Source organism: Osmia lignaria, chromosome 9, assembly GCF_051020975.1.
Source record: "Osmia lignaria lignaria isolate PbOS001 chromosome 9, iyOsmLign1, whole genome shotgun sequence".
In the NCBI taxonomy this organism is placed as follows: Eukaryota; Metazoa; Arthropoda; class Insecta; order Hymenoptera; family Megachilidae; genus Osmia; species Osmia lignaria.
This window is the reverse complement of record NC_135040.1, coordinates 3,417,022-3,438,829: the sequence shown is the minus strand read 5'-3', so window position 1 is coordinate 3,438,829 and position 21,808 is coordinate 3,417,022. Positions and strand designations below refer to the sequence as shown.

At 37.6% G+C, this 21,808-nt stretch overlaps 1 protein-coding gene and 1 long non-coding RNA gene across 3 annotated transcripts in view; one reads left to right on the top strand and one right to left on the bottom strand.

The window, feature by feature from the left end:
• Positions 1-21,808, top strand: part of LOC117607221 (uncharacterized) — a 32,981-nt gene that overhangs the window by 1,536 nt on the left and 9,637 nt on the right. The window contains exon 3 of the long non-coding RNA XR_004582146.2: positions 21,619-21,735. This is a non-coding gene — a long non-coding RNA (uncharacterized LOC117607221). The remainder of the gene's footprint in view (positions 1-21,618; positions 21,736-21,808) is intronic.
• LOC117607075 (uncharacterized) lies at positions 7,628-18,706 on the bottom strand. 2 transcript variants are annotated; one of them, XM_034330336.2, is made up of 4 exons: positions 12,372-12,484; positions 10,746-10,843; positions 10,455-10,658; positions 7,628-9,202 (listed from the first exon to the last, which is right to left on the bottom strand). In XM_034330336.2, exons 1-4 carry the CDS (start codon positions 12,467-12,469, stop codon positions 8,697-8,699), a joined length of 906 nt encoding a protein of 301 aa, XP_034186227.1. In that variant the 5' UTR covers positions 12,470-12,484; the 3' UTR covers positions 7,628-8,696. The 2 variants fall into 2 exon arrangements, with proteins under 2 accessions (XP_034186227.1, XP_034186217.1); XM_034330326.2 differs by lacking the exon at positions 12,372-12,484 and adding an exon at positions 18,268-18,706 and having other exon boundaries at positions 7,632-9,202.

The following is a 21,808-nucleotide window of genomic DNA, read 5'->3' as shown; positions in this document are numbered from 1 at the left end:
AAATATTTATGTTTTTATGAAAAATTCAGGTTTAGGAAATTTTTATTAACTTAGAATCATTTAGATTGCAATAGAATCCTAATGCAATTAAGGATTCCTTCAGGAGTTAATTAAATTAATTCGTGAATGGAATTGGAAAAGGTTTCATTTTTCATTTGACTTTGATTGTAATAGGGTGCTGAAAATATTTGATATTTTGGAAAATTCAGGTTTAGGAAATTTTTACTAATTTAGAATCATTTAGATTGCAATAGAATCTTAATGCAATTAAGGGTTTCTTCAGGAGTTAATTAAATTAATTTGTGAATGGCATTGCAAAAAGTTTCATTATTCATTTGACTTTGATTGTGATAGAGTGCTGAAAATATTTATGATTTTCTGGAAATTTTCACTAACTTAGATTCATTTAGATTGCAATTGAATCTTAATGCAATTAAGGGTTCCTTCGGGAGTTAATCAAATTAATTCGTGAATGGAATTGGAAAAAGTGAAATTTCTCTGAGAAGAGGAAATGATGGTTAGCACCGTGTCCGCTAGTTTCGAGACAATGGATGGATATAGGACGAACTTCCATGTTGGCTATTACGTCGCTTCCGGTAACACCAACTAGCACTTTACCAGTATAACGCTGACACGATGTGTTTAGCTTGGATCCTTATGAAAGAACTCAATTCCAAATATCCGGTTAATATTCTATCGATTATTTCTAGATCAATTAGTTCATTCCCATAGAATTCTAATCAAAATAATTGCAATTATCAAATGGAGACTTATAGAATGATGGTTCTTCACGTTCGTCGGAAGTTTTCACCGTCGGCTTCTGAACGAGATCTTAAAAGGTTTCACCCTCGATGAAAGCAGCTCCTTAACGTTTAATTACTCAAGACAGGAGCTGCATTCATTCTGTAAGATACGCCTGTTGCATTCTAGACGTTTTATAATATATAATTAAAAAACAAAACTGTGCATTTAATTAAAACAATTCTAAATGGTAATATTCTAAAAACTTTCAAATTTATTTCTAAACTTTCTAAATCAATTCTACATTTCATTGGTCAGGGTTTATAAATAATTTCTATTTCTCGATTCAGTGAATTCTTTAAAAAGATATTAAACTGTTGATTCTCGACTGGAACGATTTGATCGCCTCGAATCGTCTATTTTTTTCCTTGAATTTCTTTCGTTTTAAAAATAGTTGTGATCACTGTGGAAACTGGGACGAGAAAATAAAAGTATCAGACGTGCTTGCAAGAAAATCGAGACAGCAAGGCTATTAACGATATCACTGTTGGATCGAAGCCAGTCGATGTGGCCACCATAAAAATACATCACAACAAGATTTTAGCGGTTTTCATATCATTCCGTTATATTTTTTTCACTTTTCCCCTTTGCTTAAATTTTTGCCAATCGCCGCTTCGGATTTTCAAAATTCTTTCAATAATAATTAATCACCATCGTCGATGATTCGAAGCGTCGGAAAGTCCTCGTCGAAGCGTCGATTACCAAGAGTCCTCAGCCTTTGCCCTTTCCCTCCTGGTTCCACTGATTCTTCCCTTTTATTTTTTCTCCACAACCCCTGAAATAGGGGTGTGCTTCGCTGGGTCGTAGCCTCGCTATCGACCACTGTCGCGAAAGCCACGCCTTTGCCCAGGTGAACATTCAGGGCTGTTTCCACCCCTCGGTGCACCCCTCGCACACATGAACGTCGTTGCGCACGAGAAGGGAACCTGCCTCGAGAGGAAATTAAAGACGATCGTCTTCATCGATTTATCCTCAATTTCTAATGATTAACTTGGTCACTAATTAACATAGAATAATTTCATATCAACTCTTTGTACTACACTTTTCTTTTTTCTAAAATTAACAATGCCAATAATTAATTTTCTTCATTAGAAAAAAAATTCGCTTAATTTTCAATAATTTCCAAGGAGAATAATGTTCAACCCTACTTTAGCAGGCAGTTTCTATTTCTATGAAACTCCACGCATTTAGCAAGTGCCAATGATTAATTTTCTTCATTAGAAAAAAAATTCGCTTAATTTTCAATAATTCCCAAGGAGAATAATGTTCAACCCTACTTTAGCAGGCAGTTTCCATTTCTATGAAACTCCACGCGTTTATACACTGTTTGCCCGCGTTTAACAGGCTTATTCATGGAACACCGAGTCCCGTATTGTGTCTCAATTCGAGTAAACGTCGGCTTAGGAACAGTGGTACGTTGGGTAGCCAGATTCCCGTGAAGAAATGTTTGGAGGAAATTGAGCGGCAAATCAATGCATGCACTAACGCCCGGTTTGAATGTCCTGTTTTCATGAATTTCCAGCGGCCAGCAATCCCGTAGGATAATCTCTATGAGCTTTGGGCCGGTATTAATACTCTGCCACCATGATCCTTCCTTTGAACTCTTAGGAAATTGTATTACCTTCGGTTGAAATATTTCATGAATAATTTTATGAATTAACGAGATTTTATAGGATTTCATTTTGGAAAATATTTCGTTCCATTTCGAGAGGAACTCAGTTTTACGAGTACCAAAAATTCATCCGGAAAGTCGGCGACGCACGGGTCGCGACGGTGTCGTCGTTGATTCGCAAACATTTTCGTATATCGGCGTAACTATCGGTTAATGGGTCGGACGCGTGTTCGTCCCATTGTCACGGGACTAAATAACCCCCATAGGGCGTGGGAGGGTTGCCGGTAGCCGCGAAATTAGGGTGTTCCGACTGCTGATCCGTCGCGCACCGCTCGACACGGCCCTTTAATCGTGATTACCGGTGGCCTTAAATCACACGCGATCCTGATACTCCTATTAGGGACGATTTACAAGTGTTGGTATCTGAGAAACGTCTTCATCTTGTAAACTCGAGAGATCTTTTACGGGATTAATTATTCTTAGAACAATTAATGTTCTTTCTTCTGTTTGAAGTATTTATTGGAATGATAATGACATTCTTTTGTACTCAACACCCATAGAAGATGCAAACTCCCGTAAATCACTGGACAAAGACGGAAAAGGATGGATGGGACGGGGAAAAAAGTTGTAACAGCTCCTTTCTCGCCCGTTTAAGCAGATTTACCCGCGAAACCAGGAAACGTTTAAGGGTGAGCCACCCTTGCAATGGTGTAAAGTAGTCGAGATTAAAGGACTGAAAAAAACGTATCTCCTTTAGCTGATACAATTTTTCCCTCTTGATCTCGGTTGAAAAGGAAATCGTTTCGCAGCTTGCGTTTCTGATCCTAAGCAGGGAAAATTGATATATTTTTCAACGAAACTCATCTGTTTTTCCAGTTACACCATTCCCTCATATTTTATTCAATTTAAGGAATGTATATTTATTATATTCTGTTAAGGATTAAGGAATCCTAAAAGTTTTTCTTCATCGAAGATCATCCGAAAGGCGTATTTAGTGTTCGTTCGATCCGAATTCTCTCGGTTGCGTCCGACGGAAATCTGAATGTCCGTCCAACTTGGACCACTGGAGGGTAAGAAAGAATTTCGGTGGAAAGTTTTTCAATCCCGAAAACTTTCTGATCGCCGATTCATTGTGTTGTTAGGAGTTTGAAAGGAGTTTACGAACGTTGAATGGTCCAACAACCGATTCGAAACTGGTCGAAAAAGCCTATGGGAAACTTGTAATTATTCATGGAACGATATCATTGACAATTTCTTTTTAATTTTTTTTTCAAAATGAGAAAGATCCTGAAATTGCACAAGGAAAGTCAAAAGGCAAGATCCAAGTGCGTAGAGTACACTGGAATATTGCCAAAAAATGTGCATCGCTCGAGATGATAACTCTTTGCGGACAGATAAAAAAAAAAAATAGAAAGCCCGTGGCTGGAAAAGATAGAGGGAACGGTAAGATTAATCAAAGTAGAAATTCCGAGCGACGAGCGACCACCGACAAAGCATATTCCCCGCTAAGAATGGATCGTTTCCGGTTCCGCTCTCTTTATGGTACATTGCGGCTCAGCGATGTATTAAGATTACTTAATCAATAAAGTCCCGTACGGAAAACTAATTCGTTTTTCACTGCCGACCACGCTCGCGATTATCCTTTCTTCCTGTACGGCGACCGACCACCGGAAGTGCCAGCGTATTTCTTCGCTCGAGCCTCGTTACGAGCACTCGAGAAGTAATCGCAAGAAATATAATAACGTTAGCTTTCTCGTTTGAAATTTCTCTTCAATTTTCCAGCGTTAGAAAAATATATTTTCCTCAAGTTAGGTTCCTTTTTCTTTTTCTCTTTTAAATAATAAAATTTAATACGTTAATGAACGCTTTCAACCCTTCCATATAATAATCGAGAGGTCGATTACAGATATCGGGTGTCGATTCCAGCGTTAGAAAAATATATTTTGCTCAAATTAGGTTCCTTTTTCTTTTTTCTTTCAAATAATAAAATTTAATACTTTCAACCCTCCCATATAATAATCGAGAGGGCGATCACAGATATCGGGTGTCGATTCCAGCGTTAGAAAAATATATTTTCCTCAAATTAGGTTCCTTTTTCTTTTTCTTTCAAATAATAAAACTTAATACGTTGATGAGCGCTTTCAACCCCCCATATAATAATCGAGAGGGCGATCACAGATATCGGGTGTCGGTGTTTGATCACTTAACTGTGACTAACAACTCGCTGACTGCCGTTTAAACGAACTTCTGTTTGTTTAACGCGTGTTTAACCATTTCGTACACGCGTCTTTCGCAAACACGTGCTCGGACTTTTCCTTCCGAAAGCCGCCTTCGTTCACAAACAAGAAATTCATGTAAGAAAACACAGTTTCACGGTATGCGAAATTGTGGGATAGCAATTAGGTGACGGTTGATTAGTTTTATTGCGAATTCTGAACGAGCAATAGATCAAACTGATGCATTGTTGGCGAAGTTTGAAGGCTGATGCTGGGAGTTCAACAGTTGCATAGATTACGGGCGCAGTGCATGAAAGTGCATGATTTAGTGCATTTCCGGGGATTCTAGCATGTTTCGCTCTAATATCGTTCATCTTGAAAAAGGATTAATTGGATTATCATTTCGATAGCTGGAAAATGACTTACTTCAGTGAATTCTAAAAATATCTCTGTTGTTATACTATATTTATTTAAAAGGAAAGAAACAATTTTAAGATCGAACGATGAAGATACAGGCTGAAAAAGAGCACACACCATCGTCGAATCGATATCAATTAGGATGTTTCTTCCGGTCACGTGTCTTTGCACCCCCGTATATTGTTGCCACGTGTCCTACTGTGACTTTTAAAAAACGTTGATAAAGAGGGAACGTCGTTTCCGGTTCCGACGCCAATCCACAGACAATAGAATCGACTTTGCGATTCGACTGGATCACACGACCCGAAGGGTTATCAAAAATAGAGCGTAGTCCTGATGCACTATCGCGATTCCCTGTAAGTAATTAGCGACTTCCTTAATCACAAAGACCCTCTGTATAAAAAATAATTATTACTTCCATTGTTTTTTTACCTAGAAAAAATTACAAAATTTGATGAAAATTAGTGTTTGCAATTTTTTAATTAAAATATCATAAGATACAAAGGATTCGTTGAATACACTTGAAGAAGGGTGTACCAATGGACAAATACAGAACGATAACGTATGCAAGGTTAGAGGGTTAAAAGAGTCCAGGCAAACATCTCATACATTACGCAGAATTTCTACCCCACGGAAACCAGCCAATAAAACACCCCCTGAACATGGGTACCGTCCACTCACCCCCGTCCTCTCTGACCCATAACTGCATTGTCAAACTTTTTTCGCTTTTCTTCCCTTTTTTCTCGTTGTCCATCCACTTTCTATTTTTTTTTTCTTTCTTCTTGGTTCTCGAAGTGCGTGTACACCCCCTCGATTACATTCGGAAATATTAGGGGACGTCCCGTCGTTCGACAAACTATCAATTTATTTTCTTCTTTCATTGATTGGGACCTCGTGACGTTACCGGACCCTACAATTTTCCCTTTCTTTTCGAGAGATTCCTTTTCTTCAAGACACTCTTGAATTCTCTTTTTGAATCGAAACAATTCTCACGTTGAATTGTTATTTAAAAAACATTGTCTCGAAAAATTTAATTCATTTTTGGGGAGATTCGAGAGCTCAGTGAACTGACCGGAAGTGCAAGCACTTTCTTCGCTACGGTGGATCGAGGTAACCGAGTCGAAATCTCAGTAGATTACGGCTGGTCATATAAATCATGGCCAGCTTAGCACCGGTGCTGAATGTTATCTCGCGCTTCCGGTTCGACGCACCGACGTTTCGCGCTCACCAGAATATTCGTCCAGGGGTGGTTTCGTTTTATACAAGGACCGGCACAAAGCATATGCTGCCCGCTGTCCACTCCATTTACTTTGCTACGTCATCTCTCTCGTTACCCTGGCCTCGGGGAAGATAACTAGCCACGAGAAAGGGATCGACGGATAGGGACAAAGATACACCATGAATTACTACGGTATAAAAATGAAACTTATCTGATCATTCGCAAACTTGAATATTAGTAAAATAACTTTCCTTTGTATTTATATATTTCTATATCAGGGTATTTTGTTAAATTTGATTTTTAATAGTTCTTCTTTCTCTAAGAGAAATGGAAACTTGAATTTTAGTAAAATAACTTTCCTTTATATTTATATTTTTATATCAGGGTATTTTGTTAAATTCGAATTTTAGTAGTTCTCCTTCCTCTAAGAGAAATGGAAACTTGAATTTTAGTAAAATAACTTTCCTTTATATTTATATTTTTATATCAGGGTATTTTGTTAAATTCGAATTTTAGTAGTTCTCCTTCCTCTAAGAGAAATGGAAACGTGGAATTATTTATACGACAAATTAACCCACGATTTGGTAACGATCGTGATAATTTGACAAACAATAGAGATACGGAATCGTTGATTGATTAGTGCTTTTTTTCGAAATGAGTAAAAACGATCCGATATCCACCTAATCTGATTAGCTGATGATCTCGATCAGGTGGAAAAAAAAATGATTCACGATAAGAACGCTTGCGTAAATCGACTGACGATGTATTTTGTGTTCACGTGTCGTCGGTTGTACGTGGTGTTAATATATCTACGTTATTCATCCTCATTTTTTATTTTTTTTCTTGTGAATTATCAGTCGATTACGTTATGCAATTTATTTATTTTTATGAAACATTATCTCCTCGCATTTTCTACATGTTACATAAGTATGTAGGAATTTTAAAAAGTGTTTAAAATTTATTAATATTGAAATATTCTACAAAGACGATGAATACCGATTATTGAAACGAAAAGTTTTTGACAGAAGTCGAAATGTGTTCCCCATCGAAGCTTGATAGGACGCCCTCAGGAAATCTAAACCGGTAACAAGATGGCTGCTCGGAAACGGAAACCGGAAGCTTGTCACTCAAGCTACACTGGCTTCCGGCGTGTCCTGAAAAAGGGAAGCGTTATGGAACGGTCGAGAAGAGAAGTAAAAAGAAAGGAAGGGTGGAAACGGGACGAGGACGTCTCGAGTGTATTGTTTAATCGTATCGAATGATATTTCTACATTTACATTGAGAAAGAATAATGAATAAATTAATATAAAGGGGTAAATGAATCGATGCATCGTTCGTTTAAGATTCGATTTTATTAAATATCTATCTGATATATTAGACTACTATGTATTATACACAATTTACATATATACAACCTATCAATATAATTACATTCTACCTAATTAAAGGCGATAAACTGGGATCTCTTAACAGACTGTTCACACATTTCACTATTTTCTATACAATCACATTGCGTTTGCTTGTTTTCTCCATTCGATGGATCAATTATCTAATCTGTTCAAACAATCGTCTGATGGATCATCGAAGTGCAATAATATGTAAAAAACACTAGAATTTTTACAATGAATAGTCAGAAGATTTGAGTTGTAAAAGAAGGAAAAGAAAAGAGAGAATCTAAGGATTCTGCTTATTTATCCTTATTACAATGAGAAAATGAAGAATATTTAATATATACACACTTCTGATATTAGCAAGATTCATCGAAAGGAATAAAATCTTTAATCTTCCATAATATTCACAGAAATATTTCGTTTATTTGTAAATGGAATATGTTGATCGAATTCAACACAGATCGCTATCTTTGGTTTCAACCCTAAAAGTGTCCACGTTAAATTCGAGATACAACGTGTATTAATCATTTCACTCTGATGATACTTTCTTTTCACAAAAGTTCATCGAATTACATTTACGTTGTGCCTCGTTGATTAAAACGCATCTAGATGGTCGTTGGTCATCGACTGGCAGTATATTTCGTTACCCTAAACAACAACGTGATCATTTTTCACAAACGATTACTTGTTTTTAACATTCTTCAAGAATCTATCTTCACCGTATGGACATCTATGCTAATAATACGTTTGATTCTTAACACTCTTATTATGAATCAATTAGGAATTATTGATTTTTATAACGAGGATTAATCACTATGATCATCGTTCACGAATTTTCTAGTTTTCTTTCAAAATCATCTGATCCATATCGATCACACTGGTTCACAAATCCATCGGTATCATCATCGGCAATATTTCACAAATATCACAAAACCCAACACCCTCGTCGAAGTTCACAAGCTTCCGAATAATTTACTTCACAAAATCAGCACGATCCTCGACGAAATCTTGCCAGAAAATTTCACCCATTTCACCCATGTTTACCACCAATATGGTTTCTGCATGTACGGTGGCATGGGTACTTGTCCGGCGCTGGGATAACTGGCTGGTTCCATCAACTTCGACTGACACGGTTTTCCATCTTTGATCAGCAACGGTACAGCGACTCTTCTCGGCGAGCATCCGCTTGCGCCAGCTTCTACCCTCTCGGTAGCGGCTCTCTTCGTCTTGTACCTGTGATTCTGGAACCAGATTTTCACCTGGGTTGGTGTCAGTCGAATGATCGACGCCAGGTGTTCTCTCTCCGGCGCGCTCAGGTATCTCTGTTGACGGAAACGTCTCTCCAGCTCGAAGGTTTGCGCCTTGGAGAACAGCACCCGTCTCTTCCTCTTCTTGTGCTCGGTCTCGTGTGGTTGAGTCTCGTTCGTCTGTTGCTCGTCCTCGAAGTCGGCCGATTCCTCTTCCTTGCAGTCGTGGTTGGTCTCCTGTTTCGGTGGGAACGATAGGTCCGAGATGGTCGGGCTGGTCGAGTCCGGCTGCTGCAGCACTGGAATGGTGAAATTGGCTGGGTTATTTCGAGGGACGACGGTGGTCTGTAATTAAATCAAGAATCATTGCAATTGCACGTAAGTGCAGTTCGATGCTTCGCAGGGTTTTTAATTAAATTAAGAACCACTGAAATTTGAATTTAAACACCAGGGGAAAGATGATTGCTTTCGAACTTTAATTAAGGCTCGAAAATCGATGAGGGTTTAGAAAACTAACCAGGTCATTGGATAAATGACTAGATCTGCAGCTGGGTTTTAACGATGATTGCAGGCAGATGGAAGCTTCTATTGATTTTCTAAGTCAGACGAATCGAAGAAGAAAGTTTTCAAAAAATATACCGGAATCCTGTAGCGTGTATACGGGATTTGATGCAACAATATTTTGATTAGAGCTACGGTAAAGTGGCAAATACCACGGTGGCCGAGAGACACGCTAATTTAATGTACAACGACGAATCCCCTGTCTTTGGTCGGCGTACAATACGCTTTGTGAACGATCCCTAAGCCTGGTTGGGGAGGGTGTGAAGCAATATACAGCCCTGCTTGATACCCTACTGCACCCCATGGGATCGACTGTATCATTTTCACGGGAGATTAGGCTATAGTCGCAGTCTCGTCGTGATTTCAATTAGCCACTCGCAATGGCTACGTTAGCGTCCTCCGAAAGATACCGTTCGACGATTAATTTGGATCCTTGTTTGAGAAACGTTAATTGATTTTACGAAACTGATCCCTTTTATCATCGGGGTAATAAAACATTGAAAATTGGAAAGGATTCTCTACCTGCACCCCGTGTACCCCCTTCGGTCTTAAAAAAAGGTGACATATTTCAATGGTCGAAAAGAAACATAGATAGAGAAAGAGGAAAGATAAAGAGATCGGATAGGCTAGCCGAGGATTTTTTGGGCGTGACAATTTCGATTCATCCAGAGCAACATACATCTGTCCTCGAAGGGACATCTGTTCCTCTGTTCGAACCAATCGGCACACAGGACCCACAAGGACCTTTTATAGGACCATTAGATCCTGCTTAGCCGACGCGGGCCAATTGTAGGGTGTTAAATAAATAAGGGTTTCGAGGTGGGACCCTTTATCAACGGATCTTCTGCGCGAGCTTTGCGGATCGAGAAGAAATTTTCTACCCCTCTGCCCCCTCGAAAGAAAAGATGGTCGCTTCTTGTGAAATTTTTGCAAGTGCAAAGATAAGGTCGTAGACCATCGACGACCCACGCGAAATGTTTTATCACTTACCATTTACTTCCTCCAAGGGTTGAGGTAGGGTGGTGGGTAAGGTTGGACCGGTGGGCCAGCCTAATAATCCAGGTGGCGGAGGGGGTAACGTACCCCTGTTTAAATTCGCGTATATCGCGGGTTGCAACATAGCCGTCGTGTGCTCGAAAAATTGTTGGTACGCCGACGGTACGTCGTTCGTCGTCGGTAAAACCGTCGTGCTGCCTGGTTAAAGAAATTTTTCATAGAAATTAATTATAACGCGAAATTAATTTCAACCACCGTGGAAACGATGGTGGGTTATTCTTTTACCTTGGACTTCTGTCTCTTCCTGCGACGGTTTGGAGTCCAACTGCAGGATGTCATGGATGTGAAAACTTGTCCTAGGCATCTTGATGCTCTCCAGTATTCTGTAACACAAAAATGTCGACGAGAAATTGAGTGAAAATTTTATAAAATTCGAGGATTCTCTAGTCGAGGTGGACTACTTCTAATTTCTATTTTTTTTTAAATAAAAAGAAAGATTTCTAATTTTGGGTTTGAACGAAAGGGTTTCGCGAGTCGAAAAGTCGGCACAAAGCTCGGTTTCCGAATCAATCCAATTTTCAAAGTTGCCCGTCGGCTTGGAAACGACGAGCGTCAAGAAGCCAGCGGGACACTTAAGAGCCGATTAGACGCGTCTTTCTCGTCAAAAGACACACCGCTCGCGGATACCTGCAGTTTTCATGCCAAACAACCTGTCCCCGGCACAGAAGCAAACTTCTGCCCTTTCGGTTTAAGCCAAACGATCCATTATCACGGCACGTTCCTGTTTGTCGATAAAAACACCATAACCAACTGGTAAAATACTTTTTCCATTTCCTGATTTTTAAGAATTTTTCAATGAAAATTAAATTCAAGGACAATTTTTCGTGGATAATTAAAACTTCTTAATTTTCTAATATTACTAATTAAATAATTTTTTAATGAAAATTAAAGCTAGCTAGGAAAATTAAAACTTCTTAATTTTCCAATATTAATAATTAAAAAATTTTTCAATGAAAATTAAAACTTCTTAATTTTCCAATATTACTGATTAAAAAATTTTTCAATAAAAATTAAAACCAGCTAGGAAAATTAAAACTTCTTAATTTTCCAATATTACTAATTAAAAAATTTTTCAATGAAAATTAAAGCCAGCTAGGAGAATTAAAACTTCTTAATTTTCCAATATTACTAATTTAATCCAATATTACAAGAATTTCAAGCTTAACCTAAAGTTTTCTAAAAGTAACAGGAAAAGTTAAAGCGATGTAAGAAAATTATTTCCCTCATGAGGAAGTCTAATGAAGAAACTTCACTGTGTATCTTCTTCCTAACTTTTCATTAAATTGAACTTCGTTAACAGAGCTAGTCGCTAAATCTTTGGACAAAGAATAAAGAAAAGAAGGACGTTAAAAGATTTTAACAAAAGGGAAGATTCATTAATTAAGCGTTGAAATCACTGAGCGATTTCAATATTTAATTAAATCACCCGGCTGTTTGAATTTATCTCTCTTTTCTACGATCATCATGCAAAGTTTAATCGACGAGGCAACGGTTGTTCTTGATTTCACTCAAGGATATCTACCGATAATCGAACGGATGCTCGTTTCGATAAGCCCCGATACATCTCGCCGATGCCACGTGCAAGAATTCGAGGGCCATCAAGATCTACGCTCGATTACCAGACAACAATATTATCGATAAAATTATCAATCGACTCCCTGGCAACTTTTCTCCTCTCGTTCCCCCGTTAATCATCGGTACACATTTCTACCCTATTCTTCGAAATCTTCTGGAAATGATAAATCAAAACTGATAGAAATGAAAACTGCATGCTTTGATAATTGCGTGAAACAAAAAAGGAAGAAGCTTTGGTACACGTGGTATTCGGGTTGATGCGTTGGGTTCGTTTACCTATTATTGAAAGCGAGCTGGCTGTACCAGACGTGATTCAAAAGACTGGTTGGATACGATAGCAGCGGCCAGGGTAGAATCTTATTCTTGTCCGCCATTTTTGCTACGATTTCGAGCTGTTTATGCGGCGTCAGTACATATTTACCACGTCCTCGTGGCTTCTCTTTATCTTTTTTTTTTCTAATTTCAAAAATTCTCTTCTCTCGTACCTTCTACTCGTCCTATCACTTCGTCCACTTTTTGTCCAGTCTCTGTCACTAGTCACTTCCGGTCCTTCAACGTTCACCCGTACACCTGAACCTCCTGTTCACGATCGTCATCGTGCGATCCAGGCACTCACGAATATCACTCTTTTTTAATGTGAATCACTCTTATTCAAATAATATCAGAACGATGGAAAAATCGGAGAAATATTTGGTTAACGATCGTAGAAGGAGTCGGGCTCTCCTTATTCTCCCGGTGAAGAGCTCTCCTTGTAGTTTTTGAGTGTCCTCGACGAGCACTTGACGGCTAGTGTTCCCTACCTCCGAGCAGTTTCGCTCGTCAAGCACCCTCGAAGCCGAGGGCGGATCTTCGCAGGGGCGGAGATTCCGGGTTCACCCCTCGCTCGAGACGATCCACCACCCCTCCTCCACTATATCAACCACGACCAACCGACCTGGTCGATCTTTACTTCCTACGGTACGTTTTCCAAAGAATCATCCATCGAAAGGGTGATCGTCATTCGGACAGGGAACGCGCTTGGAAGGGATGGTTAAATTTGCTTTTTCTTTCGAGTGGATCGTCGAGTCTTCGAGTGTATGTAAATCATTCGTCCATATTTGTCCTTGGACAAATGAAATATTTTTAATTTAAATCAGAGGAGTTTCGATTAATTTTCCATCAAGTTTTTCTGATATTGAGTGAGTCTATTATTTGTGGTCGAAGACCTGAATTGAGAAGGATTAAGTCTGGTGTCAGGTACTTGTATTTATGCAAACAGAACAACCCTTCTATATATTAAACAGTAAATTACAAGTGAGAAGGGGAGTGCAAAATTAATTCACCTGAAACTTAACTCGATCCTATTGAAATAACTGTTTCGACCCCTTCAAAATATTTCAGATCATTGAAAAAAAGAAAAGAACACTCGAATCGGAGGGGATTCTTTGTTCGCGAATGAAAAACAGCAATCTACTTTGAAGACGGTGAGTGCAACGTAGCGGAAGTTCGAATAAGAATTTATTGAAATGCGAAAGGCTCGAGGAACGCTGGTGAATCGTAGGATCGGACGGGGTGGTTGAAATCGGGGGTAAGTTTCCAAAGGGGTGGAGCTTGCCTTCGGCCAATCCGAGGCTACTACGTCGAGAATCATCGCGGAGAGACGCGTCGGGGGTTGATTTCAGCCCTCCCTGGGAACCGACCAATCGGATCGCTCGATCGATCAGACCTTTTTACACCGAGAGCATACTTTACGTGGAGTGTTAATGTGAAAGGGCATTAGCGGTGCTTTTACCGTGTCATTTCGATTTTTTTTTTCTCTCCTCTACTTCTCTTCTTGTCAATCTTACATACCTTTTATCTTTCTCTTTCTCCCTTTCACCCTTCTATCGATGCTTGAAACTGGGTTAGAAGCGTCCTCGGGCGTAGTCACGATCGTTCAACGATTTAACACCGTTCACTGTTAACTCCCGACCATTTATGCCTTTCATTATTATTATTATTATTTCGAATAGAAATTCAGAAATTCCTTCTTTTTAATATTTTCCATTTCTTCTATTTCTTTACTCTTATGCGGGTTCTTTATCACCATAAGAAAATTCTCCATAAAATTGAAATTTCGAAAGCTTGTACAAATCGGGTCATATTCGAAGGATATTAAATTCAGGTGAGGTTCAACAGGATAATGGACCTGCAGGTTGTACCAAAATGACCCGCATGAATATAAATATAATATAAAATAGGAAAGTACTAGAGATACGAGAATTTCCTGAGGGAAATTGTAGTTGTATGGATGGTTCGAAAATCAGAGTGATTCAGAGTGAGAACAGGTAAGGGACAAGGGTGAGGATGAAGCGGGTTTCCGGTCCATTCAGGCTCCCTTTTGTTGGGTAGTGTGGGTGCTTGCTCGAGGAAAAAGTCAAAAAGTACAGAAGGGCGGTGCTGACCTTGCTAATTTTTTTCTCCACCTTTGAATTTATCATCGGAGACAAATTTCAGTCACTGGATTATTGGAAATTTTTTAGAAAAATGTGGAGATTTATTTTTAACAAAACCACCCCCTACAAATAGGTAGAAATTTTTTCTGGTAATATTCCATTTTCGTTCAAAAGAAACGATAAATGTCCTTTAAATGCTACTTAGAAACAACAAAGATCAATGAATCTCATAAAATCACGCACGACGGTCATCATGTAGAGTTCTTTAACGGAAGTAGCACGAAACGCTTCCATTTCCATGGTGCATCGTATTAACTCGGTTAGAATCGAATTCAACGAGACGCTCTCGTGATTTTTCCAACGACAAGCGCCCTTATTTCTTCCCACTCTCTTCTCGGCAGACTTGTAAGCGTCAGCGAGCAACAAAAAGGGGAAAGATACGGCAATCGAGCAACATTTGCTCGGATCCCACGACTGTTTGGCGATAGCTGTGCCAACTTGTTTCGAGCACGCAACCCAATTTGTCTGCGTTTCATTGTTTTACCGACCATTGGTCGATGGGTTCGAATCGTGCCAGGAATTATTACCACCCTTCGATGATCGAAGCGTTATCTGAAAATTCCTTCGAACTTGATTTCTCGATGGGTTGCATTTCATAAAATTTTCTTGCTTCAATTTATATTTTTGTTTGCTGAAAATTTTATTATCGCCACCCTTCGATGATTTATCTGAAAATTCCTACGAACGTGATTTCTCAAAGGGTTGCATTTTATAAAATTTTTTTGCTTTAATTTATATTTTTGTTTGCTGAAAATTTTATTATCACCATCCTTCGATGATTGAGCATTATTTGAAAATTCCTTCGAACTTGAATTGTCGATGGGTTGCATTTGATAAAATTTTCTTGCTTCTATTTATATTTTTGTTTGCTGAAAATTTTATTATCACCACCCTTCGATGAAAATTCCTTCGAACTTGATTTCTCGATGGGTTACATTTCATAAAATTTTCTTGCTTCAACTTATATTTTTGTTTACTGAAAATTTTATTATCATCATCATTCGATGATTGAGCATTATTTGAAAATTCCTTCGAACGTGATTTCTCAAAGGGTTGCATTTTATAAAATTTTCTTGCTTCAACTTATATTTTTGTTTGTTGAAAATTTTATTATCACCATCCTTCGATGATCGAGCGTTACCTGAAAATTCCTTGGAACCTAATTTCTCGAAGAATTGTATTTAATAAAATTTTCAGTAACTCAAAATGAATTGTTCCAATTTATACTTTTGGTGCTGATAATTTTATTATCACTATCCTTCATACCCAGGTATAAGAAAATCATAAAGGAGGGATTTTTGGAATTTAAATCCCCCCTAATCTGGTGGCAGCATTCAAGACAATGATTAACTCGAGCCACGATTTAAACCATCCTTATGGTCGAGTTAATCCACTGTTTGAAGAAACTCGTTTCTCTTCAACAACTAATCGGATCTGTTTCAATCGAGCTCATCGTACAACGTCGACTCGAGATTATTTTCGAAGCTGCAAGTGGCGAGGTACGTCCTTTACCTGGCCACCTGGTAAAGCAATTAGACCCAACACTAGTGGCAATAAAACCCTCTGTACCGCAACAATGTGTTATAAATCGTAGCTGTCGTTGGCTGACGACCATGTTTTCCCATCGGAGGAAAATTTTATGACTCGGCTGGTGGCAACGTTGGTTCGATGAGAAATAGGGGGGTTGTAAAGGTGAAACTACAAATCTATCATTCAAATTTAATTTTAGACTCTTCTATTTTTTGGCATTCTCGATTATCTTATCCTATGAAGGTGCAAGAAAAATAAGAATCAGAAGTGACACTCGAAAGTCATCGAATGGTACTCGAGAACGTCTCGCGAGTCAGTTTATGGTCACACTTGCACTTCTCGTACTCGTCTCGAATGGCCACTTGATACCACCTGAGAAAGATTCAGGTGTCGAGGATGAAACGTGCCAAGCTGAATGGAGCTTCATCCATTTACCAGAATATTTCCTCCTATCCCTCTATTAACATCACAATATAGGTACCTGTCGGTCAAACACCTGAGGCTCCTGTGCCATAGTCCTTATTTATTGCCTGTACGTGCCTCTGCAAGATTTCCTCGAAAATTTTCTACCTCCTCCCTCGTTCCACCGTTCTTTTTCTCCTTTCCGATTGAATTTGAATGTTCAACCAGCTCGAGTACCATTAAACTCGAAAACCTTCGAGTGCTTCCCTCGAGTGGCTGCCGTAAGTGCCATTTATTAATATTGGAAAATTTTTAATAAATAAAATGAAATAGTAGCCCGAATGAAAATTGAGAAAACTACGAACCGACTTGTCGATTGTCCTTTTTTCTCGACCTTAACATTTTTGAATAATGGAAAATTGTGAATGGAACTTCCCCTGTATACCGAGTATAACTTCTTAAACGTTTCTTAAACGATGCCTGGTGGCTGGTCCTTAACGAGCCGTGCCGAGTTTGGGTCACGTTTGGCCCCGTGGCTTCCAGGACTTTGAAGAAGAGGCCTTGTCGAAAGAAAGAGCTCCTCTGAAAGAAGACTTCTTCGAAAGGGCCACCCGTCGAGGCGTCTACTACGAGAACGTACTACGTTCATTCATGACTCCAAGATCCGCTGTTCCATTGTCGATGGACCATGAATGAACGTAGAACTCCATTTTCCATCGCCATGTTATATTTGACTCGTTTTTTTCTTTATCCTTCGAACTGACGGGCCGAAGAGATTTCGAAAAGGTTGCAGCGATATTTCATGGTGTTTCGAAATTATTTTATCAATTTTATCTAATCATCAATCACAAGAGACACTATGGACAGTAATGCAAAAAAAAAATAAATGAACGTATCATCGATCTGCATTGAACAATGGCAATCAGGCGAATGTAGGTCGCAAGTCGATCGCATCTAATGTTCATTTTTATCTAGAATAGAATCATAACAATTCCGTGTGATTTCAATCGAAGAGAGGAACGATGATAATTTTTCAAATCACCTACTTTTTCTTCTTACCTAAGGTCTTCATATTTGTAGGAAATAGAAAAATTAAAAAATTTCTTAGAATATTGATGATTTCAAAGCGATTTGAAAATCGACGAGTTCGAGTTCGCAAGTAGAAATACGGGGATCTCGCGTTACGATTAATCCGAAATTTATGGTGGAAACCAACAGGTGTTGGCACTTGGGCCCTTTCAGTTCTCGCGTGTCCTGCCGTGTAACAAGGCGTACCACTCTATGCCGAAGGATTCGGCAAAACCGATATGCGTGACTGCTCTTAAACGTTCACTTCCGGTTTCCGGTGCTATCTCCTTAATCAGATATGCTAATCGACCCTCGGCTATTATCGCCACCTTGCCATCTGATTTTAAGTCCATCAAAGGATTTTCTCAATTGTGCAACATCTTATGGAACTTTCTTGGTAACAGAAGACATTTTAGATAAGCATGTTTTCCTATCGTGCCATTTCTTTCCGATATTTTTCTTTCCTACCGTTAATCTTCGATCTAGATTAGTGATTTGTTAGGAAAAATGATTTCTTCAGGACGTTATCGTGAAATAGAAATCGGTATCTTTTATAACAGCATTGATTTGTCGAGTTACAATTTCTGTAATTTTTATCGCTTTTATTTTCTATTTATTTATTTTTTTATATTTTAAGAGAAATCGTAAAGCAGTATTGTTACAAAAATTTCTGTTTCACCTTTGTGAAAAATCCTTACCTGTACTCGTCCTCGACGTAGTCCGGAGGGAACAGATGCCAGGAGGCGTCATAGCATTCGTCGTATCCGTTTGCCATTTTCCAAATTTTCCGTTTTGATGGAAAATTCCTTGAAATTTCACGGGAATAGTCTTGCACTTAGATAAATCTAGCCCTACGTTCACTTTCTGATTCGAAAATGACTGATCTTTGGCGAACAGTTCATTCGAAACGATATTATTTTTTAATGAAACCACATTTGATTCACTTGAGTTACAAAATTGCAAAATCCTTTCTTTTCAACTTTTCCAACGATGCATGGATTTATTATTTTGATACGAAACGAGGCACTCTTGCATGTCTTTCAATCCACGAGAAGATGTTTTGGTAGAAGAACACAGAAATGGCACTCGTAAATGATTTTCACCTCGTCCAATCCGCGATAGGTGTTCTTACTTACTGAGAATTATACCTGGATATATATATCGATCACCTATATATTGTATCGAAAATATGGCTACCAGATAGGAGCTCCGAGCAACGTTATCTGTTCGATAACACCCTTTATAGATTAGTTTGACTACTGTAACGTCAGAGTACCAAATGATAACTTTGATATGGGAACAATTTTGAGACAATGGTTTCCCAGAAACTTTCGTAATTTGTCTGCAGGATGATTTTTATTTAATCCTTACGCCATTGGCAAATTTTATTACATTAAAAAGAAATTTTTTAAAAATTAACAGTGGGTAGAAAAATGATGAATCTTAGAATTATAAAATATTTTAATACATGAAAATGTCAATATTATTTATGAAAGATCGATAAAAAGAGATTACATTTTATTGAGTAAGTAATCGATACTTTTCTAATTGATTTCATTGATTTTCAAAAGTAAAATTTTAATTGATGATCTCTTGTATATACTTGAAACCGAAGATAATTTTGCAATAATATAACAATGATAAATTGATCGATAAGTTGAGCGATCGATGGAAAAGTCGAGGAGAAATAGAAAAATCGTGGAGCAACGAGGAAGTAATTGATTGCCCTATCTTTCAGGTGTGACGATTTATTGATATCTCGGACCAATGATAATTTTCTGTCTTACTGTTTCTATGCTGCGATTGACACGTTCAGATTCTGATAGATTATTATAACCCTTGTTAATTTTATATTATTTAATATAGGCTGATTAAATAAGAAACACGACACTATTGTAAATATCTGAGATAAATCATTATTGGTAGTGCTGTTAGTACTTTGATAACAATTTTCTAGTATCATTACCGGTAATGATTTTATGCTACTCGATGTAGGATAATTAAGTAATTAAGTTACTGATAGTAGTAATAATCTTTTTCAAGTTAGAATCAAACCACTCGAGCATAGATCTAATTACCTTCGCAAAATAAGTAGCTCAATCCTGTTAATCCTATGACTAACTCGTATCTCTCGTCAGTCTTAACTAAGATCCATCCGAGTCTACCAATACTTAAACTAGATCATTATCTTCGTTCAACTTCATCCAGATCTGATTTAACCATTGTCTAGACATTTCAAATGCAAACTTAACTGACTCATTTTTTAATCAAGAGAACTTAATTCTAACTCAAATCTAATCTAACAAAATCAGCAAAATCTCAAAATCTAACAAAATCTAATTCAATTTTAATTCGACACATTAAGTACCATTTATTGTCAAAAAAAAAAGGAATTGATGATTCGATTATGAATTAACAAAAAATTGTGACATTTCCATCCTTATTCAACGCTAATGTAAATCATTGAATTTCATCCTCCAGACGATGTCTGCTTTAAATGTCAAGGATGTGGCTGGAGCTTAGATGAAAAATCGACAGATAACCGACTCTAATAAATTGTTGCTACTCGATAGGTCATTTCTACCTTACAATTTGTTAATGACAAGAGACCCTCGAGGTGAAGTATCAAGGCTTAACCGACAAGTGCTACCGAACAGAGTCTGTCGTGAGTGCAGACTGATAAAACGAAACCTTTCCTTCAGTATCAACACTTATGCATGCAACGATATTGATAATCGGTCATCGATTTCAATAATATAGTCGTAACCCATTGGACTACTATTTTATTTATTTCATTTATTATAGTAAATTTAACTCAAGTTTAACTGGACACATTAAGTACCATTTATCGTCAAAAAAAAGGAATTGATTATTCGATTATGAATAAACAGAAAATTGTGACATTTCCATCGTTACTCAACGCTAATGTAAATCATTGAATAAGTAGGATGCAAGATGAGTCTGAGTCACCCCCGAAAATTTTCAGTGGCTCACCCCTCCACCCACATAAAAAATTAATTACTAATTAAAAATCAATATTAGAAATTATTCAGCAGATTTATATTAGAATTATATTTCACTAGAACTATCGACCTTTGACGTTCATTTATTTTTAAGTTAAAAATTATGTAGATTACGAAATAGATAAAGGATGAAACATATTCTTTAGCTCGATAACTCGATAATATTGATAATTTAAAATAAGAAAATGAAAACTAGTCATTTTTACCCCTTTGGTAGTTCTAGTGTTAAAGAATAATTAGGCGAACTAGCTGATCCCCAAACAAAGTTCCCTACATTGTGTCTATTGGAGTTCTCGTTGACCCACAAATAATAACGATAGACGAAGCTTTCTTCCGATCATTTTCTAGGACAGTGTAACTCAGTTATCTGTCGATCGAGCACATGTACGACATATGGCCTGTAATCTCTACTTATCGTGACTCTTGATAAGAGATACTTTATTTTTGCGAGACAGAACGTATCTGTATTGTTAAAATTATGAACAATATATAACAATTTATATTCACGTTGGTTCAATGTTCCTTAGACTAAAAGTATCTACTTAATTTGCATAAAAATCGTAATAAAATATTGAAGAGGATCAGAATAATAATTCATTGTCTAAAAATGAAGATGAACGATTAAAATTATTTATAAAATTGGATAAACAGAAAACAAAGATTTGATGAAATTAAGCAATGATTAAATCAATCAAAATTAAACCATCGGATTAACTTGAAAAAAAAAGGAATGTTATTTTTGGAATATCGAGTTCTTAGCAATTCTTGGTAGGAAAAAAGGAAAAATAAATTTGCAACAACAACGATAGCCACAGGAATTATCATACTGAGATAACGAGCCCCATTTTGTACTTTGAGCAGAATGAGAATCGTCGTGGAACTTTACACCACGCTCAATAGATCACGTTCCTTTTTTTTTATTATTATTATTGCACAATAACGTCTAGAATCGTTCCGTTTGTTCCACGGATCGCGTAACTATTATCAATTATTACATTCACTAATTTTTCTTTTTTTTTTTTCTAGGTGCTGATCTAGTTGACACCACATTGTGGCTTCGAGTAGTTCCCCGAAATTCTGCTCTCTCTATCTCTTTGAGATCGTCGTTTTATCAGTCGAAATGTTTATCGAAGATCGATCAAGGTAAGAAAAACAATTTCTAGACCGTGTTTTGAATTTCTAATTAATACGGTGCGGTATGTTCAAAATAATTAGA

Coding starts and splice junctions, on each gene's coding strand:
- LOC117607075 (XM_034330336.2), bottom strand. CDS start 12,469: ATGGCGGACAAGAATAAGATTCTACCCTGGCCGCTGCTATCGTATCCA. Junction 10,844..12,371: donor CAGCTCGCTTTCAATAATAG/GTAAACGAACCC, acceptor TTTGTGTTACAG/AATACTGGAGAGCATCAAGA. Junction 10,659..10,745: donor GGAAGAGACAGAAGTCCAAG/GTAAAAGAATAA, acceptor TTCTTTAACCAG/GCAGCACGACGGTTTTACCG.